We start from the raw sequence: 27890 nt of genomic DNA, 5'->3' as shown, positions 1-27890 counted from the left end.
AACAAATGAATCAGAAATTTTGCAGTTGCATCGGCAAGATGCAGCGCCTGACAACCATGTTGCATCCATTTTTAAGTAATATTCCGACATTTACATGAAATGCTTTATTATTGTATTATCATTAATATGGATATCACAGAGGTGTTATCCCCAATATTTAAATTTCGGGTAAAATGTACTGCATGTAGGAAGATCTATATTCATTTCACAGAGCTGGGACCCGTTTCATAATCAGCTGCAACTATTGGAACTCTGCTACTTTGTCTACTACCATGGTAACACGTCCAGTATCAGCAACGTTTGTTTGGTAGTTACAATAGTGGCTAAGTTACCACAATAACCGTTCGTTATTGAACCGGATCCTTGCTGAGGTATTAATGTGTAAAAGAAGGAAAATTATCAATATATATAAATTGCCAATTCGTCTACTTCCAACTCGTCTACTTACCACATTGTTTACCTTCACTTTGTCTAATGCCATTCCGTCCATCAACGTTTGGTCTACCAACCATTTGGTCTAAACATAACTTCGTCTATGAGCATTTCGTGTTATAACCAGTTGGTCTAATATTCGATTTATTTTCAATCAACACTTGGTCTAATTAGAACAGATGGTATAACTAATTGGCTATTGGACCAACTGGTTATTAGGGCTAGATGAAATGGCAATCAGACCATATCCATGTGGATATTGGACGAACTGATGGTAGACCAAATGATAGCAGACGAGTTGGCAATTGGACGAATTTGCATTGGACCAAATGAAAATGAACCAATATATATTTGTTCTTCACCCATGCTACAAACATTTTCTTTTCCCAGTGAGTCTTCTTCGTGGCACTTTGCAGCTCTGTTCTTCCACCGACATATGCTACACTACCTGTCAATAATACGAATTTTGCCGAAAATGAGGGTAGCACCTTAATTTGCAAGGGAACTGACAGATATACTGATAATGCTCACTATGCTAAATTACACTAAAGTCTCTGCAATATTGTACACCATTTGTTCTGAATCGTCTTGACTGTGAAGTGAGCTCAGTCCGGTGTCTGAGCTAGAGTCCGTGTCACATGACCTCGATGGCGATTTCCTATTGGTCATATCGATCGGTGAGAAGTCATGGTCAATACCCTGATCGAGGCTCGATTCCATTGAGCTGTTCTTACTGCGCATGTTCACCGGGGTTGAATGATTCTGATCCACGCATGCGCGGATTTCGTCATCCTCAGTCGACCTTTCATGGACATCCTTCTCCAGTTGTGCTAATTCATTGGTCAGTTTGTTTAATCGATCACATTTATCGTTATAAACTTTCTCAGTCTCGTGGAGCTCATCTTGCAGTGTGTCAATCTCACTGCATTTTGCTGCGGATGCTTGTGTGGTTCGTTCTAACTGCGTTCTTGCAACGCCTATATCCTTCGCTGCTCGGTTGTGCGTTAACTTTGTACTACAAACACCTCGTTTCTTTTCATACCGTCTTGGTCTCGTGTTGGGTTTTATTTCACTCATATCAGTAGGGTCAGCCTGTTGCTCAGAAGTTTCCTGAAATATTTCCTGGGCCAGATCAGAAACGACATCCTGAGTTTGTCTTAGTTGTTCATCTGCGTGGAAGAGTCTGTCGCAGAGTGCCGTGTACTCCTCCAGATCACGAATGGCTGCTTCATGAGGAGCTGAAGGAATCCGCGTGTTTGGATCAGGACTCTGATCTCCCAAGCTCAAATGTCCAAAGGATTTGGCAAAGTGACCCGCACTATTGCCTTCAGCCGCCTCACCATCATTACCCGAACCTGATAGATAAGCTTCTTGAACATAATTCCTGCCGTCAGCCTGCATTCTTAAATTGTGCAGCCTTGTTTCATACATATCAATATCGTTGTCGACAGATGATATTGTTTCTAGGAGATTGTGCAACTGGTGACTCTGCTTTAAGATCCTCTGGATGAGGGCCTCAGAGTCTTGTTCGTTTAACGGGAGTTTCACCTTCCCTTCGACTTCCTCTGCGAGTGTTGTTGGACCCTCTGCTGTGACCTTACCACTTGAACTGGATGTCGAAGCGCTAGAATCACAATCTAACGGCGGCGGGCACAAAATGCGGACGTCAGAGAAACCAACGTCACTCTCATCCGCCCAACTTCGTCTTCGTTTTTCCTTTTTCTTACTTTCACGATTAACCCGACCGTCACCACTGCTAGTCTTTTTCTTCAAGTCAAAGGCTACAATCCCTTCTTTAAGGTTGTACTGTCCCTGGCTCTTCACCTGTTTGGTCTTTTCTCTGAGCTTAATCCCACCGCTTTCACCGTCAACTTCACTGTCTAAGCTGTTACGACGTTTAGAAATAGCAACGCTCTTCCTCAGCGTGAATTTGACGTTGTCACGCTCAGCTCCCCATGCCTTCCATAGCTTATACATCCGCGTCCGTGGGCTCAGCTGACGCTCACATCCCCGCCATTTCTCGAAGAGGGCGTAACACTCAAGATTCGCAGGAGACAGTTCGCACTTTGAAAGTTTGTAACGGTCTTGGAGGAGAATTGCGATGACATCTTCACATCTGGTGTGACGGTTGAGGCCTCCGACGATCTTCTCCTTGCCACCCACCCACACCGGCAACTCGTTCATCTTGAAGGTTGGACGTTAGCGCTCTAGAGAGGGCGTCTCTCTTCTGACCAACAGCATGGGGATATCTACGTGATAAAAATAAAGAAAGAAAGGGGAAATGATAAGAAACATGATTTGGATTCTAATTTTTATCAATGACAATGTCAAATCAGGCGAAGATAAACAAAAGAAACAACACAGGCTGGTATCATTGCGATGAGAGTCAGCTAGGTCGGTGTCAAGGTTAGCTTCGAGTTGCCTCGGTCTTGAAGCCAGGCTGCCTATTTCACAGACAAATCAAAATTCCAAATCTGTCTGAGATGTATAGCATCCCATTGATTTATTAAGTATAACATCCAATGAAAAAAAAAGAAAGGTCGAAAAGATCCAAGGTCTTCGTCACACAAAGGTTAGCGATTAATCGCTAAATTGAAAGAACAGTTATGATTTGTTCCTCGTCAGTCTACTGAGCAAAATGAGTAGACAAATATGATAATACGTTGCAATTAATAATAATAATAATAATAATAGGCATTTATATAGCGCCATCTATCTAGAAATATTCTGTTCCGAGGCGCGTTGTTATTATTATTACCCCGGCTTTAGCTCGAGCTGCCTCTCAGCGCTCATGCATTCAAGGAATTAATCCTGCCGGGTACCCATTCACCTCACCTGGGTCGAGTGCAGCACAGTGTGGATAAATTTCTTGCTGAAGGAAATTACGCCATGGCTGGGATTCGAACCCACGACCCTCCGTTTCAAAGTCAGAAGACTTATCCACTGGGCCACAACGCTCCACAATTAGCGATTAATCGCTAACCACTGTGTAACCGGGCCCATATCAACAAATAATGACCTTTTCTTTGAGCTATACTTCCGACAAAAAGTAGGTAAATGCCGGAAACCTCTAAAATGGTTTACTCCACGTTCAGCACCAGTTATAGCCCTTCAATTCACCAATACGCATCACAGCATTTGACGATTGGTCATATCTCATGCGATTGTTGTGGGGGTAACATGGTAAGTTAATGTTTATAAGTTTGTATTGAAAGTAAATTATGATCAATTGTCCCCAAGTCAAAATTGCTATCAATCACAAATTAATTTCCTGGTGCAGGTCATTTTAGCTTATTCGCCTCTATTAAACTGACACGAAAGTGTATTTCTAGCATTGGCTGGTGCAATAATTTTACTTATCGATATCTTTGAATCCACACCAAGTTTGCAACCGATTGCAATAATTTGTTACAATTGAATGCATTTCATTTCATTCAAACCGATTCGAAATATTTTCTAAGATCAAAATAAAGACGGATGTGGTAATTTACTGATTCTGAACAATAACGCAATTTTCATCATGTTTCAAAAGTGTAACATCACTTGAAATATAAACCACCGAGCAAGTACAATATAAGAGTCTACTGACTTAATTCAATAAAAGATATGTCGGTGTTAATCTGGAATTATACTTGACATTGTCTGCGTGACAGAATTTAGAAACGAAACTTAAAACTGAACGTATAATATTTCTCGTAAACAGGTGGATCAATTGACGAAGGAGCAGATTGAAGGTAGGAATCCGATTCTCCTTTTTTCCATTTCGTGTGATGCCGTTTATCTTTCAAGAACCTTGTAAGCTAATGAACACAATTATGTTGCAGTTGAATAATTATGACATTTCTATCGGGAAGGTAGTAGTGGGCAAAGGCAGTCGATGGTGGAGAACTGGAGGAGGGGGTGACGCAGGCCTCTTACATTAACTCTTTTTTCTTCAAATTTCCCTTCCCCTAACAGAAAAATATTCCGCGAACTACCATTATTTTACGTATATACAGTGATGCTCAAGTTAGTGAAACCCACCAGAAAATGAGCATATATTTAAGAGTTCAAGTTCTGCCATGCTTTATAGAGAATTGTAAAGTCAGGTGATAAGATAACCCCTACAGAAATTTTCAATCTTGCGGCAAGCGTGCGACTAGCTTGCGGCATGCTAGTAACTAGCATGCGGCTAGCTTAATAAGCGTGTAATATGCGTGCAGATTAATATTTAAACGATCTTTTAACGAGCAGGGACTGTTCGCTAGCATGGCTAGCATGCACTCGCTTATTAAGCGAGCGCCCTGCTAGTCGCATGCTAGTTACTAGCAAGCGGCACGCTTAAATTTCTGTAGGGGAATACCCTTAATAACGTTAGTTTCTCCAGGCCCGAAGGACAGTAGCGTCGCTCACATTTAACAATTAGCCCGAAGGAGTGCATTTTGTAATGAGGTTCACTATTAACTTCTTAGCATAACTGTACATGTTGGAGCTCTGCAGCAGTCTTTCTCTTACTAGGTTTCAACACCAATACAAGCACTGAGCTTGATCACTAACTGGTTAGTCTTGCCAGGGTTAGAGACTATTGAATCACGTACGACCTTCTATAATCATGATATAGAATATTTTTCTCTATCAACAGAGTACAGAGAGGCATTCGCCATATTTGACAAGAACGGCGACGGTATCATCACAACCAAGGAACTGGGAGACGTGATGACGTCATTTGGGGAATTCCCGAATGAGGGGGAGCTGAGAGAAATGGTCAACGAGATCGACGTTGATGGTATCCCATAATATTTCTATCGTAAACACATATACCATGTTTAGAATACTTATTTTTAAAAATCCCGTCAAACTCTATACAATATTTAAATTGTGGTTTCACAAAATAGTTACCAACATGAGTCAGAAACAGTAAGCCTCTAATATTTTTATTTTTCTTTCATTCACTTTGATTGGCAGAGAAGAACTGTTTAACAAACTGTGGAATAAAACGCCCGACAAACCATTTCATGAAACGTTCCCCTGTTGAATACCATTATATATCCTACTACTGAGACTATCCAAGTGGATATGTAATCTTATTGGAAAGAGTAAAATGAGAGGAACAATTAAAAAAAAAGCTTCATCAAAATCGGTTATCATGGTTATGAAATAAGCAAGTTATTGGAGTTTGAAAACTCTTGTTGTACTTTCTATGGGTATCCTCAAATTGGCAATCGTGCTTCAAAATGGCTGATTTTGTGGACAACTCTCCATTTGTTTTGTACACAAATTTTCAGATATTCCTCATTATCTTTAAAATTGCATCTTGCCTTCTGAGCACAACATATGTCATGTGAAAATATAACCCACATCATATATGTCAAGGTCAGGAGGAGATAATGTGAAATATGTAAAATAAAGGGGAAAATCTGAAAATACCAAGAGGCTGATGTGATTCCTCCGTTCAAAATTTTATTGCAACACCATTTTCATCGCTTTCATATAGCAAAGAGTTCAAACAAGCAATCTTGTCATGATAATAACAATTTGCAATCCAATTTTCACTTTTTTCAATCAAGGAAACGGTGAGATCGATTTTGCCGACTTTCTTTCCCTGATGGCCCGACCTATCACCGATGTACACACGGAACAAGAAATCAAAGAGGCTTTCAGAGAATTTGACAAAGACGGTGATGGATTTATAAGGTAAGGTCAATGTCTCATCTGTGACACTTCCAACCTATGATTCTCCGTGTCTACAGGCAGATGGCGAACTTCCCAAATCGTCTCATACCATGTTAACCATGTTTACCGCATGTGCTAAATCACCTTGGTCTACTACCAATGTTAAGATTGAAGCATTTGAAAGATTTGACCAAAGAGATATGTCATTTCGTTATTTTATGTTACTGTTACATTATGTTTAATAAGCCCCGCCTGTGTCAGTTAGGCGACCGTGTCCCGTGCTCTCTTTTGTTATGCTTTATGAAATATATAAAATATATCTGTACTGTTTAATAATTTCACACGTTTCCTTTATTGCATTTCGTTCAATAAAGTGATCCAAAACAACCGTTGATCGCGCTAAATCATGTAAACTTATCCTACAATTTACAATCTAATACAGTATTTAAAAGTAGAACCTGAGAATCTTCATTAACATAGTTCTCAATCTGTCTGTGCATCATGCAAGTGTTACAGATTTCCGTCACGTGATGACGACGGTAGCTGATACCCTGACTGAAGAAGAACTCGATGAGATGATCGAGGAGGCTGACGCTCACGGCCAAGGACAGGTCAACTACGAAGGTAAGACATTTATTGAGGTATTTCGATATCTATAGTTTAATTAACATGATTAACAGTGAATGTGAGAGCGTCACGACTCGTCTTGGTGTAGCGGTCCCGACTCTCACCTTGTAATGATCAGAGGGTCGTGTGTTGTTACCCGTTAGGAAGCGAAAGCCTATGTGCATAATTGTATTATTCCTATCAACGTGTAATGATCTATCTAGTCATTTCTGATGGTGAAAAGGACGAGTTTACATAATTAAGTTACAAAGATTAAGCTAATTGAATAGCGCCACCTTTAGGTGTGATGTCAAATGCTGTGCAAAAGTTGGAATCTCAAATACATCGGCTAGCCCCGGTACTGTTGACTCACTGTTGGTAACGAAATTTCGGGAATGAACAAGACAAGTAGTCTTGTATAGAGTAAGCAAGAACTCGGAACGTAAGCTGGGAGGAGCTGGGAGGGAAGGGTATTCACCATACAGAGTGTAAAACTCGGCTTATATAACCTTCAAATATTAAAAAAAGATACTGGGAACTAATGCAATTACACTCACAAGTAGAACAAGAGTAAAGAATAATAATTGCCTTAATTGATCTCATAATTGTGTATCACCGTCATGACTGTTTATTTCTTTTTTTTTTCATCATCAGATTTTGCAAAGACCATAGCAGAAATGTGAGGAGGTACACACGGTTACACATTCATAACATTTGATGGAAGCCCCTCGTTAATGATGATCTAAGAATGTTCAACTGGATGCGAACATTTCTTACTGACTGCATTTACATGTGGAGATGGACAGTCCTTTAATCGAAGTGATACCAAACCTGGTCAATAAACTAATCGCAGGTGTAGAGAACTACTTTCTCGGTTCTAATCTATGCATTTTGATTTTCTGATAACCCGGTTCGCATCAATTTATTTCTTCAAGTGAACATAAAAACTTCTACATAAATAAATCGGCCAAGCAGTGATGATGCATGTAGGCATACTGTCTTATAACTTGATACACTCTTAAACGTGATTGGGCAGTGTTATATCGACGTATTCAATCCCGGCAAGGAATAGAACTTTGGGAACCACGATCCAAAACAGGCCAAAGTATCCAAACATGATGGAGACGGCCTTAGACTTGGAATAATATGTAATATTCAAATGTTTTTTATTGGGTTTTATACTGGGTTGGTTGAATGCTGAATAGGAGGCCCTTTTTACCAAGTTCCCAGACAATGAAGTGCCTCTAGAATCCCATGATTATGCTTTTGTTAACACAGCTGTCAAATTTGTTTGCAATGGAAATATGACAATGGAAATCTGACTTATGATTACAAGAGCAATGAAAGGTGGGGCAATATTAAGGTGTATTTGACCGAAATAAAACACATTCCCTAAAATGAGGTCTCCCATCGCAAAGGCTTGTTCGATTCATGGATCGCTAAGCAGTTTCAAACACGAATTTAGCGCTCGGGTGCAACCCCAAGGTATCGATAAACAGGATGCCATCAAATTTCTCACCACATTAAGTACCTGGTTGACATAGCACATATAGGGAATGGTTTGTTTGAGGATCGGTCGTGGAGCCAACGCGAAAATCATTAATGTGGGACTGGCATGACTGAGGGCGTGTTTCCAATACCTAGGAAGCTATAGAAATCAATAGTTTATCTTTACAAGGATGCCGCTGCAGAAAATCACAAGGACACTTTTACCCTACTTTTCGTTTTACTTCCACAAGTCACTTAAGCATGGGCGAAACAATGTAACATCTAGCTACTGAACAAACAGAAACCCCCAGAACACAATCCTTGAGGACATTATAAATGAAAGAGGATAACACGTGAGAGGAAGGGCTTTGGCTAATGCAATGATGCAAATAGATCATTCAAACATGGATGTGCTACTCCTGATTCTAATCGCATGAATGTGGTCATATTGACATGATAAATGTCAAATTTCTATCCAATATTTTTTATGATATCTCTAGTACTGATATGAATTGTAAATTATTGGAATGGTAAATTACGGTAATTTTCTTTCTTCGGTTCTTGCATATTAGAATACATTTCGATGTATTTCGTTTGTCTTGTAATCGCGCTTTTACTTTTGATTTTTAAAGCAAGTCCTTCAATGTTACATTCTTGATATAGAAATGCGTTTCCCAAGGAGATTCGTAAATAAGGGCCCTATTATGTTAGAACCAAAAATGTTAAAACGATAATTGCACATGTTCAGGGAGGAATAAAACTTGTTTCACACGACGAGAAGAAAATTAGAATATTTCATAGTTGAAATGAAAAAAAAAGAAATAGTGAGTGGATGTCATCAGCCCCTCGTTTGCATACCGACCTGGATGTCTTGTAAATACTGCACTTGAACGCCTCAAAGAGGCTATAGACGTGCAGGCCATTCGTGCAATCGCTGCCGCTATATACTTCATTTGACTTGTGAATATAATTATTAAGTGAAAATATTCAAAACTTTAAAATGTCGTAATTTTCTTATTTTACATTTTGATTTTGCTGATATCTTTAGCGTAATGCTTGTTTCATTTTTCTCTTTTTATTCAAACACAATTTTTGCTGGGGTGGACTTGTCCTTTTAGATGGACAGTGTGCATACAAGTCTCCGCTAGGGTCTTTATGCTACATATTCACCCGCCTTCCTCGGGTGAATGGTTTGGACAATATTATCGGGATGGATTTCAAAAATTTCGTTGTGGTTGACTAATAATTAAAGTCACGCGAGTGAGTCGCAAGGCGGCTTACGACTTTGTTGACTTTGTAACGGTCGATACGGATCTATACCTTGAGGAAACCGCAAGAATGTCAGACATGTCACGCCTCGACAGAAGTCAGGGATAGCCATTGTGATCTAGGAAATTGCAGTTTAAAGAGAGTTATTGATATTTTGTGCAACCATGAACAAGCAGGTAGGCCTACATGTTGAGACGATGACCATGATGACGATAGGTTATCTAATAAATGAAGAATAACACCATTCCATTTTTCATGCAGAACGGAGCCATGAGTAGGAACCACTTTTTTCCGAAAATCTAGAAAAAAACACATCAACAAATGTTCTGGACATGGTTTTCCACATACAGTGTTTTATAAATCAAGAGAATTAGTAGTTGATATACTTTAAAATTATCCTGATTGAACAGCATTCACAAGAACCTCTTCATTGTAACCACTTGCAAGCTATAAAACTGAGTTTTCACAGTATGTTACTTTTAGGCAAAGGCACACACGGTAAAGTTATACTTCCTCATGGGATCTGCAACCCATATCGTTGTCGCATTCAACATAGATAAATCCATGTAAACCGTTGTCAACTTGTTTCCTACATTTTCTTTTTACTTCTGATTCCACAATCAAGGATGAGGATTACCATTAAAGAATACAGTGAAAGCACTAACCTTCAAAAGGTGTGTTTTTAAATGGGTAAATTCAAATTTGTACATGCAAGCATGTGTATCTTGTGGAGCGTTGTGGTCCAGTGGATAAGTCTTCTGACTTTGAAACAGAGGGTCGTGGGTTCGAATCCCAGCCATGACGTAATTTCCTTCAGCAAGAAATTTATCCGCGTTGTGCTGCAATCGACCCATGTGAGGTGAATGGGTACCCGGCAGGATTAATTCCTTGAATGCATGAGCGCTGAAAGGCACCTCGAGCTAAAGCCGGGGTAATAATAATAATAACAACGCGCCTCGGAATAGAATATTTCTCGATAGATGGCGCTATATAAATGCCAATTATTATTATTATTATCATTATTATCTTAACTAATTCTTGGAATAGGACAAGTTTATTCCAAGAACAAGAGAACTACCAAGAAGCTTCAAACTCTACAGAACGATATTTCAGTCATGTTTAAAATTGATATATAAATACACTCTTCCTCTTAACAACGTGAAATTTATCAGAACCGGCGGGTAGACAATGACTATACTGTAGGATAGTAAGACGCGTTTAACAGGGTAAACAATGAAGAAGTGCACGGCGTCGCCATCATCATGTATTATGTAAACTCCTGTCAAACATTGAAATCGATTTTCATAAAGTCCCATTAAATGGCGTCCTTCCCATGTCACAATATGCACATAATCCCATTTTCACAATCGTGACAATAGTTTGTGTAAATAAGCACGCTTCATAGACAATTACGGAAGGCAGGGCGTATCAAGCTTCTTCCTCAAGAGAACGATCGTGTAGGCCTATATAATCAATTCCTAATGGCAGCACTACAAATTCAACTAGAAATCGCATGAAATTATAATCGACAAACTCACTTAAAATGATAATACAGACATCTTATGCATAACTCCCTCGCGTCAAAGTGTGGTCTTCAAGTCAAGATAAAACATTACAAATCGAAACGTGTAGTCTATAGTGTGCATCTTCGAAATAGTTGCAGGAGCAACAGTAGCAGAAGAAAATGATATCTGGCGCCCTCTAGTTATAGCCATACTTCTCGTAATCGAAAGGCTTTTCTCACCAAACAGGTGGGTGTTTCACCAAATTTTCATGAACATTAAATTTGTTGTTAGCTCTGACAAGTTTTCTCAGGCTTTTACCATGTTATTGTCGAATATAACATACTTTGTCGGATGAAACATTCCACGAGTCTTTCAGATTGTACACCTTGAAAGCATGACATTGGACATTTTCAAGGTGAACTCACTAAAGTTCTCAACAATGAGTGTTCGTCGCCGACGTCATCATTGGGTTGATCTAAAACAAAAACGGGTAATCCCCTTAACCGAATGCTATCAAGGAGGTACAGAAAAAATCACCACTTTGCACCGAGTCCTGAATTTCCGGACTGCGTCAACCTGAAGTGTCACGAGGCTTGGATATGATCATGATGAACTTCATAATCACGATGGTGTTTGTACTGCAACTGTCACACCAACGTAACTAGGGAGTTTTCCCTCCTTGACGCACGACGGGCTCAAGAAATGCCCGTCAAATTACAAAGAACAGCGGGCAGGTCTTTGTCGAAAATTGGTGAACCAGGAGAGCAGATTCGTCCCAAGATTCAAGGATGACGAAAAAATGCAAGTATGTAGTTTGTCGAGAGTCGAGGTCTCGAGGACGAAACTGCTGATTTGAATCAGTGACAATCGGTTTACATTTGTCTTTTTTCCCTAAATACATGTACGTCGTGCGTCGTATAGTGAAGACTCTTCAATGACTCCAAAACCGACCGATTAGAAAAAAGATAAACAAAAAGATGGGTAAAGCATGGATCCATGGGTAAAGCAAGGAACGCTGTAAAATAGCTCTATGTTGGGACTTGGGAAGGATTTTTTGACTGGGCGTGCTGATACCAATTTGACAAGCGAAACAAAAGAAATGCAGGTCATATGTGTTACATTTCTCCATAAATGAGGGTGCTGCCTATGGAAAATAATACACGAAGCTCCCCGCTTCCCAGGGCCATGTGGTGTAAATGTAGTAGGTCCATAACAGGGGAAATAACGCACTAGCTTTGGTGGGTCTGGGGTCAGACTCGCCGATGTGACTGTGGCATATCATGATGAATATCATGGTCACGATACAACATGGCATTCTGGTGACAGATTCACCAAGTGAGTGCCCTATCAACACTCGTTGAAGGACTTCCTCTCCATATTACAAACATTGTGTTATGATATTACTGCAAGTTCGCCGACATACCACCCTGGCCAGAAAAACATGTTGGCCTAGTTATGTTATAAATTGAATTTGAATTTATTTATATTAGGGAGTATAGGCTTACTTTATACTGTACACCTATAAATCAAACTAATATTCCACGATGTTCATTACCCTTTTAACTAGAGGGAATTAGATAGACAGTATGTTGCGCTATAAATAATCACAACATAGTGTCCATCGAATTTCCTTTAGCATTTGACTGATTGTCACTATTCACATGATATATCCATGACAGAATATGGAAATATCGTACAAAATGTGTGCTGATTAGTTTCTTGTATTTATCTCTCATGTTTTACGGCTATTTATCAAACTCTCCCTTTGAGGCATCCCATCTCATTAATATTGTTGACCGAATTATTCCTCTATATCTGCATCATGTTCGGTGTTACCCGGGACGGAGTTCTGATGCGCACGGGATTCAGGCCTATACATTCAAGGACGACGTAAAGAAGTTAAACAAGAGAATATTGATTAGTAAGATTGATATAATGAATGAGATACAACGTGGCCTTCGCGAAGGTATGACGTGAACATAAATCACTTAAAGACAATGAATGCAAGATTAGTCACTTTTCAAAATCAATTTGTGCTGGCGCCACAAGCTGATACAATTAATTTTTTAACAAGTTGATAATATCGTTCACCTAAACTTGCACACGCGGATACCAACAATGCATGTATATAGCAAGAGTTATTCTTTTTAAGTACCACTGCTAATCTCCAATGTATCTGATTCCTTCACATACATGACATACAAGCCTTGTGCGACAGTCACACGAAGCCATCACCAAACCGACCCGAAGGTATGTCATCGGCGGTGTCATCGGTAATACCATGGACCTACTACACACCATAGTCGTTTTGATGGGTCCGCATTTGGGTATGGCAGTGAACTGTTGTTCACTGTTAGAGAAGGTTCCCTTTTCAAAACGACCATCCTATTCAGGGAATCTGAGATTCAACGTATGTGCACATTCTCCACATGCACCATGGGCATGAATGAGACGAATGTGGGAATCTGGTGACGCAAGAACTTACTGGATATATCATCCAATGACCCCACATCCGGGTGCCTCCTGAACTTAGGGGTTGCCACTTGACAGACATTACCTCACAACTTGTAGTACATTTTGTAAAGTCTTTATACCAAGATGTTTTTTTTACCTGACTGCTAAAAAAAGCATGAATGCCTGTGATCGAGCAACCAGGGAACCAACGGCTTAAGGTCCTTTCCGAGGGACCTGGTAAAGAGGATAAATGCCTTTCCAAAGGGCACTAGCGCACCACTTGGGAATCGAACCCGGGTCACCGAAATCCGAAACCCCTGCTCTACCGACTGAGCGTGACAGATAACGTTTGAAATCATCCTCGCATTACAGCAATCATCTCTAACCACACGAAATGGATGGTTCGCATACTCATTGACTAGAGAGGTACATGGTTTTACCCCATTACTAACAAAAATAAAATAATGAGCAAAGGTGTTTCTACCAAAACAATGCAAATAATTGAAAATATCAATGAATAAAAAAAGGTGAATTAATGTAAAAGAAAAGCACACACATGAAAAAAATAATCTTTGTCTCTACTATGTAAGGATGTGAAATGACTCCTTACTCATGCTTTGATTCACACGATGTCTCTGCTGCCTTGTTTAATAATCCATCAACCAGGTCTCCCTTCCGTAGTGAATAATAGTCTGCTCAAATCTTTTTTTTTCTACATAAAATTCATGACCACCACTGCAACCTGATGTTGAATCTCTAACGTTCCGGACTGTGAATGGTTACATTTGTTCCTGGGAATTTCCAAAACAGTGGAGGGATCACCTATGAGAGAGATAACCGAGGTTAAACTTCAATTCGACGAGTATTTGTCCCCTGAATATCCAAACGTCTTTGTTACCGTTACGATGAGGTTGAACTCAGAAACCACTGGCCAAGCAAGTCATACCAAACATTTCAGGAAAGGTAAAAAGAAGTCGACAAGAAAGGCAAAATCAACACTGGTAGACTTTACCGAGCATCACGTGCACGCATGGTGATGATGGAAACATGATTGCGTTAAAGAGTACGTTGGGGAACGAACGTGAGGAACATAAAAAAGATGCAGGGGCGGTTGTGAGGTGGAAGATGAGTTTGGGGATCGAGGCCGGGAGAAAAATGAAAATGGAGAGGAGATGGGATGGAGAGAAAATGAGAGGGATGTTTTTATTCCGAATAGTGACATAAACTACGAATAATTCCTAGAACAATACTCACTCATGAACTTCTCTCCTCTTGAAATTACCAATATCTCCTGACTATTGCAACATCCTTCATCAATCAGGTCGCTTTTGGAGTTTGAATTAAATCAAAAGGCAGGTGTGTGTCGGATCATTCAAATGAAATTAAAGACTTTTTTCTTCATATGCGACGTTATATATTCCTGTAAAATAAATCCAAAAGTGCACAATCTGCCAAGAGAGAATGTACTATTTGTTGTAGAACAGAAATTGAAGTCAGTCAGCGAAGTTGCGAGAGCCTGAAACCGAAGTGTGCGGATCTCGACAAAGTGAATTCCACTTCTGCGATGATTCGCACAATACTCGTCTATACATGCTATGTCACTACGCGACAACCGTGTCGATTGCAGACGATGGATTTAACTCGCTAGAGTTCCCCCAGGCCCTTTGTGTGGGAAACCATACAACAGTCCACGGCGGGTGTGTGGCAACTCAAAGCGGTGCGACTGGGTGATTAAGCCTATGGAGTGTCACCTGTCAAAAGCTATGTAAGCCTCATTGTGACTGTTTGACTGGCTTTGCGAACAATAGACAGCAAATCTCGTAATCGATGAACGTCTATTCGGCAAGTGCGAACTTTCAAAAGGCTAGCTCTAAAGTTATGCCACTCGCTAGCAGGAAAGCTTTTGAAAGTCTTACGCGAAATTCGCGAGAACTAGTTTCTCTGTTTAGATAATCTCGGCAAAAGAAAAGGCGATACCAGGTAGGCCAAACCCGATAGCACAGGGGGTAAATCACCTATTGTCTACCTCCATCTCCCACGAAATTGAATAAAAGGGACACGGGACAGGCTGTAATGATTCGGCGTTAAATTAAGTAATTGGAACATAATCAAAATAATGATTTGATCACAGTGCTCTAAAATGGGTTAGACCAACCGTTCATTCTGATATTCGAGATCAGTCATCCATATCTGTTATCGATTTATGATTCGTGATATATTCATACTCTGATGGCATGTTAAGGGGTGGGGTGTTAAATTAAGCAATTGAAATACAGTGATTTGCGTATGGTGCACTAAAATCGTTTGAGAACACCCTTCTTTCAGCTATTCGAGATCATTCACACAAGTCTTATTTGGGTGATTCTTTAAATCTATAGACCTACTCTGTAATTTCAATTAACCAGATGACATTTTGAAGGGGATGGCAATATACCCGTGATCGTCGGATACTACTTAAGAGTTATGGACGTCGTAAATTAATTTTGTCTCAATGTGACTACGGTAATGTAATCCAGACCAAGTATATTCAACCCCAGTCAGTGAAAACACAAGTATCCATCATTAGCTTACAGACGTTACTCTGTATAATCATGAAAATACTATGATCTATTTTGTTATCTAATCAATGAAAAACGGGAAAAAAGGTATCGAACTTGTTTTCGTTGCTCATTAATTTGAATTCTACTCGTTAAACAATAATTTTCCAATAACACCCTCGCAATCAGCAACCCCCTTTGTCTTGCAAAAAGCAGAGAAACTTGTAAAACTGTTATGTTACATAACACACTTTGAATTGTGGACAGTATCTAAAATGATTTATCCGACCCCCCCCCCCCCCTCCCCCGCCTCTTCATGTGACAGTGAGCTAGAACCTTGTATCATGTGTATGAGCTAATTGACAAAAGTCTTTCTCAAAGCTCCTTTTCTCCTGAAAGCCAGAGGAACTGTACTACTTGAATGTAATGGCTTGATTGCTCGGCAAATACTTCACGAATGAGCCTTCGGATGTCAAGACTCAAATACAGAGATAATGCCCATCCAACCGTCATGACCATTAGAATCATCCAGGTATACGAGTGTCATTGTCTCTAGATTATCTCAAGGGTGTCTAACAATAGAGGCACGCAGTATGCCCTTGAGGTTTCCTATTAGGTTAAGAGAAAGCCATTACCTGCATACTCTAGAACTTAATCCACATGGATGGAAGCCCCTGGAGAACGTTTCACGAAACAACGATTTTCAATGGCAAATCATAAGCTACTGAAATCGCCGCATCTGATTGGCTCAGAACAAATTAGTTGGTGAAAATATAAACAAGACAATGTGCTTATCATGAAACACTCCTGTGATAAAGCTCATTTTCTTCTGAAAGCTGAAGAACAAGTCCAGCACCACCTGACTTCACATTTACCATGTTCACAAGGAACCAGAATTTAGCATCGGATGTAAAACAAGGTCTCAAGTATAATTGTTAATTAAACGCTATAGAAAACGTTAAAGAGGAAGTTCACCCTGAGAAAAAGTTTATTGTAAAAATAGCAGAAAAGTTAATAAAAAATATTGCCGACGGTTTGAGAAAAATTCATCAAATAATTAAAAAGTTATTAGAATTTCAATTATTTGATTTGTGACGTCATATGCGAGCATTCATACATAGCGAATGGTAAAAAATCAAAGAAATGTCATTTTCTCAGAAAATAGAAAATGTGTTTCACTGTAACCTTTGTATATCAATAGACATATCATTTCACACCCGATCATGAATAGAAAACAAAATTAAGTAATCAGGAACCATACAAAATTTGATTCATGTATTTTATATTACATAACACATGGGGCAGCTGCTCGTCGGACGTCACAGATCCAAAATTTAGAACTCTAATAACTTTCTTACTTTTCCTCAAACCTTCACCAATATGTCTTACTAATTTTTCTGCTATTTTTACAACAAAGTTTTCTTCAGGGTGAACTTCCCCTTTGAGTCCACAGACTGACCATGACAACGGTTGTAATGAAATTATTGACTGATAAGAACAGTTTTGCCCTCGCATTTTTGCTCATCCAAAGTAACCCCCCCCCCCCACAACAAAATGTTGAGCCGATATTACACAGGCGTGTCAATAGACAGGGTAGAAGGGCTCACTTCTATTACCAATTCATCCACTTTATTAAATTCTGCTCTGCTTTATAATCACACACTATCATATTCTACACGAGGAGAAAGCAATTTTTTAACAGAGCAACTAGATAAATTCCAGTTTTGGTAACGATCTCAAAATGACTTTTTACAGAATCTAATATAATGACCACCCAAGTGTCTGTTTGTATGAAGAAAAAGTATGTGCCAAAAGGATACTGGAAGAAATTGTGTAATTGCTGAGAAATAAGCAAAATAAGCGCGGATTCGGTCACTCTCGTCGGGTCTTTATTCCAACAATAATAATACACTGTCCCACGTGTGCCTATCTGTGTTGGTGATCTTCAGTGTGAACATTTTCAGCGTAGATTTCAAGATTTCACAAAGTTCAGTTTATGTAACTGTACCAGATCTAGATCCTCGATGATATACTGACAATTAAGCCTGGTTTTACAGACTTTCTCATGAAATCAGTGTTTACTGCAACTACTGGCATTTCTCTTTAAGGTCATCTTTCATTAACTCAGCGGCTAGTTGAGAGCTTTGTAAAATCTTATAGACTTGCGACGTTTTAAAGATTAAATGTTTGAACAATATATATTATCATGAATAGGTGTAATCAAAAGATACTCAAATTTACTGGCTAAGTAAATGAGCAGAGTATTAACGAGTTTACCAGTTTACTACAATATTTGATATCGTATTTCCTTTTTTTTGCATCAGCGTATCCCCTGAGAGTAAGAAGAATAAAAAATCTTACTAACGTTTGTCCCTTCAGACATCATCTTTGAATGGATCTTAATTGAATAATGTCCCCTATTAAGCGGGATTATACTCTTAAAATGTTGGGCAACATACTGTCCAAACAACATGACAATTGGTTAATTTTTATTTTATCCACCTCTGTGTAGTTTTCAACCAATACTGTGTAATTTTCACCCAAAGCACACATTATTTATGTTATTGGTTTAAAATTACCCATAACTGAATAAAGTTTAAACCAATTGTTGTGTAAACAGTATGTTGCTGAACGTTATAAGAGTGTCTACTAGATACAATTAGATGCATTCTCCATTATTAAAGTCAGAAAAATAAAGTCATTTATCAGAGTCACCTTCTCTATTATTTTTCTTTTATTGAAAAGGCAGGGGCGGCGCCAGGTGAGGGGGGGGGGGGGGGAAGAGGGCATTTGCCCTCCGGCAAGTTCGTTTTCCCGACTCCTTTTTGAAGAAAAAGATTGGAATGGTATCATGATAGGCATTAGGTAGAATATGGAAGGGGTGGGAAGCAACGTTCGCCCAGATTTGTTGGTTACGGAATAGTTGATTGCGCTGCAAGCTAATACCCATGGCCATGATCATGACGTTTGCCCGGAAAAAAAAGCTTGCTCCATCGAATTTTCTTTATTGCCTTTCCGCCATCATATGACAGAAATCGTTCGTAATATATTCCCGAGAATGAAATACATTTGAAATATGGGCGCAATACTGCCAAAAGCTAACCTTTCTGGGGGGGGGGGGGGGGGTATATGAGGATGAATGCCTTACTAAATCACAATTACAAATGTTTTATGGGACGTTGTATAACCTGACAAACAGTACGCTCTTACTGTAAATGCATTACAATAGAGATTAGGAAACCATTATGGAAGGCCAAAAAAGGATTAGATAAATCTGTAAAAGACTGATAGAATAATAGCTTAATTAGACTATAGCTTTTTGCTGAAGCGTGAGCACGATCTTATAGAAAGAAAGATACTTCCGATATTCTAAATCCTTTCACTCATAGCTGATTTTGTCAATTAAGATTATGCTATTGGCTGGTTTTAAAAGGCAGAGGTTGAATGAATGAGGGCACAAAATTAAAAAAGACGTGCTTGAAAACCATCTAAGTAAATCTTTTCATGTTTTAATAAAATCCGAAACAATCCAAACTGACAGGCGCGTTTGGACGCATCTGTATCACCAAAAAAAAAAATCGATGTTGGTAAAATGTTGCTCTGTTATCAAGTTTATAAATAAGAGGCCTTTGTAGAAGCTGATGCAGATTAAAATAGAATGATTGGTGCGAAGGGACCAAGATTAGGTATAAATCCAGTGGGGTGCATCGGGACAGGGCCCTGGGAACAATTTTTTTTGAACGGGTTTCACTACAAAATGAAGGCCATTTGGGTTCCGAGAATTTCACAAGTAAAAAAAAAAAGAAAAAAAAGTTTCTTTAAAAAAATGGTCACTTTGTTATCTTTTCCATTTTGTCACACCTACCAGAATTCTAGGGGTTGCTGCCCATGGAGAATACACGCAGCACCCCAGGAAAAAGAAAAATTGAGGGTGCTTTAGCACCCTCAATTCCAAACGACATGGGCGGGGGTGGGTAAGTAGCATGTGCCCCCAGTCCAAAACTGACAATGCACCTGTCATTAATGTGGGAACTACCTACAATTTTTAAGTGAAACCTTTCAGTTTGTAACTGAGCCTTATTTATTAGATGAATCCAAAAGTACCATGAATATATCTTCACACTGTTGAATTTGAACATTTTGACAGTATGAATAATATTTGCACATACAATCCCACTATATGGACACACTGTGATAACACCGGATGACACTGTGTTCTTAAAAGCAGAGTTATGTTGACGCAACGCTCTGTGACTTCTACTCATCATCAATCAATATCCGTTTATCAACATCTATAATTAGCTCTTATAGATCGCTTTATCATAAAAGATGATGTTTCAAGAACAACCCCGAAGAATTTTGATCGATTTTAGCGTCTAGGAAATGAATACACACACCCGTTTGTTATTCTTTGTCGGCTTACGAGGAGAGGGGGGGGGGGGTGAAACTCTCTGAAAGGAAAGTGAAAATATCAACAGAGGTTCTAACAGTCGTCAGATAGGTGACGCAAATAAAGTCAACGAAATGAAACAGTGATATATCTAAAAGAAAACCGTTCTTTTGACCAGTGAAAAATTTGAAACGATCAATCAATGATTGATTGGCATCAAAGCAATGCAAAAGTCTGATGCCATTCATGATGCGAAGAAAAAACCTAGCAAAACATATTAATACTTTCGACATAAAAATGTAATAAAAACACGGTATGCATGGAGTGTAATATAAAATGAATGATCAACAATCTAATTGACATGTCAAAAATACTCTACTCCAACAGCAGGTGTACAGATGGGGAGAAAATCGTTAAAGGGGAAGTTCACCCTGAAGAAAAGTTTGTTGTAAAAATAGCAGAAAAAATGATAAAAAATATTGGTGAAGGTTTGAGGAAAATCCGTCAATGATTAAGAAAGTTATTAGAATTCATAGTTTTGAATTTGTGGCGTCATATGCGAGCAGCACTCCTACAAAGCAAGTGGTAAAAAATCTTTTAAATGTCATTTTCTCAGAAAATTGAAAACGGTTTTTACTGTGCCTTTTGTATATCAATAGACAAATCATTGGCCGATCATAAATAGAAAACAAAATAAAGTCATCAGGAACCATACAAAATTTGAAATTCATTGTTTTTTTACCATTCGCTATGTAGGAATGCTGCTCGCATATGACGTCACAAATCCAAAACTTTGAATTCTAATAACTTTCTTAATCTTTAACGGATTTTCTTCAAACCTTCACCAATATTTTTTTATTATTTTTTCTGCTATTTTTACAACAAACTTTTCTTCAGGGTGAACTTCCCCTTTAAGAACAGAAGAACGTTACTCCCAAAATGGATAACCATTTCCACTTGTCTTGCAGCCATTCTAAATCTAAATTCACTGCTTTCTTTAAGACGGTTGACTAAATGATATTTTAGGAATTATCATCACTTATATCATTTCCCGCACTTGTTTCAGTCTATGCCAAATGCACTTTCGTTGATCACTGGGTGCATGATAATGACGCGATACAAGGAATTGAGTGAGAGAGCTACATGTATGTGGATGCAGATTGAAATGGGAGGATGGGGTGATTCATGGGGATGGTCATGGACTGCAGAATATGGGCGGCACCCACCCGTAAACCACTGTTTCCGACAAAGTGACCATTGATAGTTGTGCCGGTCATTAAACAGAATAATTAATAGGATTTTTCGATTTTTGCTTTGCTCTCAAATCAATACGGTTTTGCTCCATCAAATAAAGGGTGTGTTAATTCTGTCTTCAAAATAAACGGTGACTTTTCTAAATGGCAGCTTGAGTGTTAATGCAACCGCACACCTTACAACTGGTCTGCGACCCGATTTCAGAATGAAATATAGTAGAAGTGGATGCTAATATTAAGACTTGGAATATCTTATTGTGTAATGTTCTAAATCATCGTACGAATATCTAGGTTCAAATCTGTGACTATGCCATCATCCTTCTTAAAATTAAAGCGAATTTAATATCCAGTCGTAATGACGTCATAGCAGTCGTACGATTGGCTACGTACGATTCGAAATCAATTTGGCCTTTACTCCGAAATAAAGGCTTGCAATCTTTCAAAATGGTTATATTAGCGTTCTTTTAATTAATTTAAACCTGAAATAAAATAATATGTTCAATTTAAATTTTAAGAAAATGAGCAAAATGCGATTTGTTCCAAAATCGGATCGCGAACAGTCGTAAGATGTGGGGTGGCCTTTACATACAATCTTGACGATCTCGTGATATTCCCTAATCTACCATCGACAATAAACGAGTTCGATTGATGAACGTTTGACTGCATGATAAAACACCCATCACCTCTCATACCATGGAGATGCTACTACGATAAGAATATGAAATCTATAGAAAATGAAAGTGGTGGTTAAACAGTAACAAGAATTTCTTCCATATCTTGAACTTTTTTTTGCTTATCAGGATGTGGGAAGCATATCTGAAAAACGGCGGATTTCCAGAAAATAAACAGTTTCTGACACGGTGAGAATGGAAGACATATGTTGTGCATTCCACTGGGATCCTCTGTAGATGATAGAGATCTGTGATATAAGAGTCACTGGCAGGAACGGTGTCATCCGCTCAAGGAGGGGTTAGGGCGGGGGCGTTCGCCCTATGATCATTCGATTACTACTCGGAGTAGTAAAAATGACGAAAGAAGAAGAAAATATTAAATCATATAAAAGGTACTTTGAGCCAGAGCAATTATAAATGGCAAAGTTTCCCGGATTTTTCCCGGGAACACCGCTTTTAGCAACATCCATATCAAAGGCATAGGCTAACATAAATCTGGTGATATAAAATCTGAGCTGTAAGGTCCCGAATTTACGTGTGTCTGTGATAAAAAACTAAAGTTCTAAACGCAATCGCGTCCGAAAAGTATTACTTGATGCTTCAAAAACTGAGATACAATACCTGAAAACACAACATACACTTTTATGTGCTCTATTAACTACTCGGATAAGCGAGGTTATAAGAACGTGGTTTACGTTGTACTTAAGACATTGTCAATAGTGGCTGTTTTCAATGTGTTTTTTTTAGCTCTACTACATGTAGGCCGACTCATAGGCAATCATGTTCCATCTTGGTTTGAGAATTCTTAAATCGGCTGCTAGCAAAGCTAGCAAATGTTGTAAGTATTGTTAAACCATAGAGCTATTACAGATAGCTCTATGGTCATGATTGGGTTGAACGGAGAGATGCATGACGACGAACTGATTAAGTGTTCCTCTGTCGAAGCAGGGAAGTGTTATGTAGATCGAAGTATCCTGACTGCGCCCACGGTTGAGAGTACCTTCAAAGTTTCAATCATATGCCTGTAGACGACGTGAAACCGACTCCTGAGAATCTGACTGTCCAATCAGGGATATGCAACGTATCCCTGGTCCAATCGAGTCGGTTATAGTGCAGCATCAATTTGCAATGAATTGCATAACCAAAGTTCCATATTTCCAGGGTCATTATTCAGGTCCTAGATTAGTCTGCAGGCACAGACCCTGATTGAAACTTTGATCAACAAGTGTGTCTCCACGCAAAGACTAGCACATACAAAATTTGCTGTTTCAATTCAGAGGGCCTTCAGCTCACAAGGCATGAGTAGGCTGCACATTCAGACCCTAAAATCGAGTAAAAGGTTTGTACAGCAGACAAGTCTTAGATATACAAATTCAAAACACACTACATTGCAGGCTAACGGTCCCTCAGTCAAAGAAAAGAATATAAGATCAAAGTTAGATCACATTTACCGATTTCTCATTGAACGCTATCGAGAATTTGTCAACGACCACTTATCCCGTCCCTCTGTAAATACTCAATCTTCTATGGGTCGGACGCCAAGTTCGTTACCATGGCAACGGTAATCCAAGAGTTGCAACCGATCACGCTCCACTAACAAGGGTCCTACTGTAGGTAAAGGTAGTATCAATCGTCGTTGAATCAAGAACGTGATATCTAATCCCATGAGAATTAATCACCGATCATGACTTCTTGACAGTTTAAACATGGTCCATGGTTTAAAGTACAAAAGTTGAATTTACGTTGCTTGTGCTCCGTAACACAACGGTTTCCGATGATTTGAAAACATGAAAGAACCGCACTGATTAGTTCCCGGTCAATATCTTAAACAGAGTGCGCATGCAACGATGATCTTGAGTGGTTCCTGGTTAGTATTTTAAACAGAGCGCGCATGTAACGATGATCTTGATTGGTCATTGGTATTTAACAATTGATTGCAAACCTCCGTGTTACGGAACCCTGGACTGACCAATGTTTCAGTGTTAAGTTCATTTTCCTCTTTAGCTGAGAGAAGGTTCTATTTAAAGGATTTTATGATCGAATACAGGATCAAGGACTGTTAAAAAATCTTGTCACGTGCTCGCGACTTTTCTTTTTCTTCTTTTGTTTTCTGGGGGGGGGGGGGCATTTGCCCTATACGCCATGTCTGTGTCCCGTGACAAGTCTAGCTCTGCATTACTTTAAAAGTTACGGTTATGGTTAAATTACCATCAATTAAGAGTAGGCCTGATCCGACCAGCTATAGGCCACTATGAATTAATAACACTGCGTTTTAGAGGACTGAGCAACGGAGACTATCGAGTTTTCAGAATATCAATCAGACCAAATAAATTGTAAAATGGCGCGAAAAAACATTAATGGGTAAATTGATCAAACTTGACAGGAGTGTGAAAAGAGGGTGGTAGGATTATGGAACGGGTCGTATGAAGTAGCGTGACATTAGAGAAAGAGAGATAGAGAGAGAGAGAGAGAGAAAGAAGAGGAGGGGGTGCAAGTGAAACAATTCGCATTTCAATTTCAAGCATGTAGTATTTCGACGATAAGTCACGAAAGCATAAGGTGGAGCGTTAGAACTATTTCATCACGGGGTTGGAAGAAGAGAACAACGACTGCCATTTGGTGAAAGACACAAATCCACTCAGACAATATTACGATATTCAACCAGTGGCGTACCTTGGATTTTCCAAGGGGGGGGGGGCAAAACTGGTCGAAAAAAATGTCAAGCAAAAAAAAAAAGGTCTTCAATCGTACCAGAAAAAAATTTAGCAAGCAAAAAAAAAAAGGAAAAAAAAGCTCTTCAATCGTACCAGAAAAAAATTGACAATTTGAAAATAGGTTTTCAAGCTTCTTTGGGGGGCTGGGAGGGGCATGGATATGTCTTTTGTATGGGTTGTGACTCGTCAGGGGTGGGGGCAGACTGCCCCCTCTGCCCCCCGTAGGTACGCTAGTGTAGTCAACCTTCCCCTCCACCCCCCTCCATTGCCCGTTTTCTTTCATATTGATAGGTCCCATATGCGTATACACCCTTCCTGCCATTCATTTAAAAATGACATACATGTACTAATAATAATATTTAAAAAAATCAACAAAGGACAAACTAAAAAAAACAATAAATAAAAAAAATATTGTGTGGTGAATAACGTCATGGATATGTGTGTGCTGGGTGTGGTGTGGGTTGTGTGTGAGAGATAAAGGGAAATAGAGCGAGGGGGTGCACCAAGGGCTGCACACTAACTAATCCTCCTTTTTCCCCAGGTTTCTCCCTTTTTTTGCCATGTCGACAAACGAATGGCCCCAAGTGGGTTCATGTCATGAGCCCCATTTGCCATTATAAATCAGGGTTTTTTCAAGAAGAAAACTCGAAAGAAAAGGGCGCGCACACACAAGACGCCTATAAGGAGATAATGGATAATTCAGGTGAGATAAAAACGCATTTTCTGTTAAAAAAAACCCTTTAGATTATCTGGCAATCTTGACATTCCGCGTTACTCTTGTTAAGGTTTTCCGAGATTTCCTGATTTTATTTTTAAATAGATAGTAAATGAATGTTTTATATTACGTCAGCAATGTCTTAATAAAGAACCTGGCCTTTATCCGTCGCTGCAATGATAATCAATAAGAGGACATTGTTTTTTTTTTTTGGTCTGTTTGAATTCTACTATTTCAATAGCATCTACATTCGAAACAACAAAGTGCTTCATGTGCATTTTATGCCATCCAAAAGTTTTCTTCAAACTTTAGGACAAGGATCCAAACTTTGAAACAACTTGTCCATCGTAAGGATTATTTCTAAACGTGATTTTCCTCTACATATTAGTTTCGAAAAAAGTTGCATATTGGGCCTAAATTAGATTCCCCATCATCATGATCATATTAGAAGATTGAAAAAACAGGGAAAAAAAACGACAAGGCGCATGTGTGATTTTCAAGTTCACCACACGCCCCAAGCTGTAATCTTGGGCAAATAATGGGTTACGCCTTCTATCCATAGCCTGAGGTATGGGACATTTCATGACACCCAAGACGTTGAATGAGAGGTACATGGTTACCATGACAACGGGAAAATGTTGATATAGATATTTGTCATGGATGTTAACAGTTTCAGGGATTTATCAATCAGCGAGGTCCTGACTTTAAAAGACCTCCAGCCGAGTCCATCGAATTGAAATGTTTATCAAATATCACACAGGGCCAAACCGAACGTGTTAAATTCTAATGGGAAAGCAAATAATTTCAAATTGAAGATAAGCTTTTTACGATATTGAGTAATGGATTTCTGATGCATATCTCAGTTTTATTTCATGCAATGTAAACAATTCTATGTGGGGGTATCATTACTAAAGGGCGCCTTGTAACATTAAAGATAGTAACAAACATCAATCACTGATTTATTATCCAAACTCGTTACGACTGTTCCTATTTGCAAAGATGCCCTGGGGTGTGCCCCCATTAATTTATTCATTTGTTATAAGTTATTATTACTATTTTTGTCGGGTGAGGGGGGTGTCGAAAAAACACATTTTGACCATCATTGTGACTGAATATCCTTTCATGTCTGGTTGGTACATTATAAACAAAATTAACAAAAAAAATTATCTTGTTAATAAACATTTGTAAATATTTATTAACAAATTATTCACCTATTCAAAAACGCTGATTTGTCTTTTCGTTCGTTCGCTTTTCTCGCTTTTGCAAAAACAATTTTGCGCTCTATAAGTCAGTTACTCCAATATTTCGACTCATTACGCAAAGTGAACATGAACTTATTCTGAACAGATATTATGTGTGAAGGGAGGAATAAACAGGCTGACCAATACAAAACGGTTCATTTCCAACTGGGGTAATATGCCAATTCCTCCAATTACAAACTACTCTAATTTGTTCTACTCACCTTTTCGTCCAATAACCAGTTGGTCCATATACCATTTGGCATAATTGGACTAAGTGTTGATGGGCGAAATTGAAACTGGTGATGAGACAAAATGGTCATAGACGAACTGGTGATTAAACGAAGTGATTATTGGACCAAATTGTTATTTGACTAAATGGATGTTACACAAAATGTTCATGGACGAAATGGCATTAGACGAACTCAAGGTAGACAATGCAATGAGTGAACGAGTTGGCAAATGACGAATCGGCAATTTTTTAAACCCCAAACACTATCAGATCTTTATGTTTGCATTTATGTGCCAGTTGAGAAAATTGTGTGAACCCCCAGCTCCCCGGTCCTGCGGCCCCCTCCCCTGCATTGAATTTCACTTGTAATTACTCATTCCATATTACAATAATGTTTAAACAGTTAAATAAGCAAATCAATGAAGTTTAAACATTCTAAAGACAACATCAACAAAGCTGAAGATATTTAAATGTGTTCAACTCACCGTTGCTGAAAAGGATTCCTTGAAAATTATCGTGTCGAAAGCCCGTGATCGGCAACCATCAATTTCACAAGATGTTATGCTGAGATAATGAATAAGGAGGAAAAAAAAAACAAAGTCTTCTTCAAAAACTGTTCTTTTTTTATCATCGGGGGACACCTGTTCATATCACCAGAACATTCGACTTCCTACAAAATTAGTTAAGAGAATTAGGCTCAGACGAGTTCGAAAGACACTGCGTATTCGCCAACC

The 27890-nt window shown here is 38.9% G+C and overlaps 2 protein-coding genes across 3 annotated transcripts; one reads left to right on the top strand and one right to left on the bottom strand.

Annotated features, from left to right (window-relative positions):
- Window positions 1-856: 856 nt before the first annotated feature.
- Window positions 857-27890, bottom strand: LOC121420999 (ras association domain-containing protein 10-like). Of its 2 annotated transcripts, none has more exons than XM_041615574.1 (2): window positions 27642-27890; window positions 857-2681 (listed from the first exon to the last, which is right to left on the bottom strand). In XM_041615574.1, exon 2 carries the CDS (start codon window positions 2614-2616, stop codon window positions 973-975), a length of 1644 nt encoding a protein of 547 aa, XP_041471508.1. In that variant the 5' UTR covers window positions 2617-2681; window positions 27642-27890; the 3' UTR covers window positions 857-972. The 2 variants fall into 2 exon arrangements, with proteins under 2 accessions (XP_041471508.1, XP_041471507.1); XM_041615573.1 differs by lacking the exon at window positions 27642-27890 and adding an exon at window positions 14661-14978.
- On the top strand, window positions 3475-8924 carry LOC121421001 (calmodulin-alpha-like). The gene is made up of 6 exons (XM_041615575.1): window positions 3475-3615; window positions 4136-4166; window positions 5054-5197; window positions 5979-6105; window positions 6593-6708; window positions 7345-8924. The coding sequence occupies exons 1-6, from the start codon at window positions 3490-3492 to the stop codon at window positions 7371-7373; spliced, it is 573 nt and encodes a 190-aa protein (XP_041471509.1). The 5' UTR covers window positions 3475-3489; the 3' UTR covers window positions 7374-8924.

The sequence above is a fragment of the Lytechinus variegatus genome, chromosome 9, assembly GCF_018143015.1.
Source record: "Lytechinus variegatus isolate NC3 chromosome 9, Lvar_3.0, whole genome shotgun sequence".
In the NCBI taxonomy this organism is placed as follows: domain Eukaryota; kingdom Metazoa; phylum Echinodermata; class Echinoidea; order Temnopleuroida; family Toxopneustidae; genus Lytechinus; species Lytechinus variegatus.
Note: the sequence above shows the minus strand (reverse complement) of the source record. Positions and strands in the feature narration are given on the sequence as shown.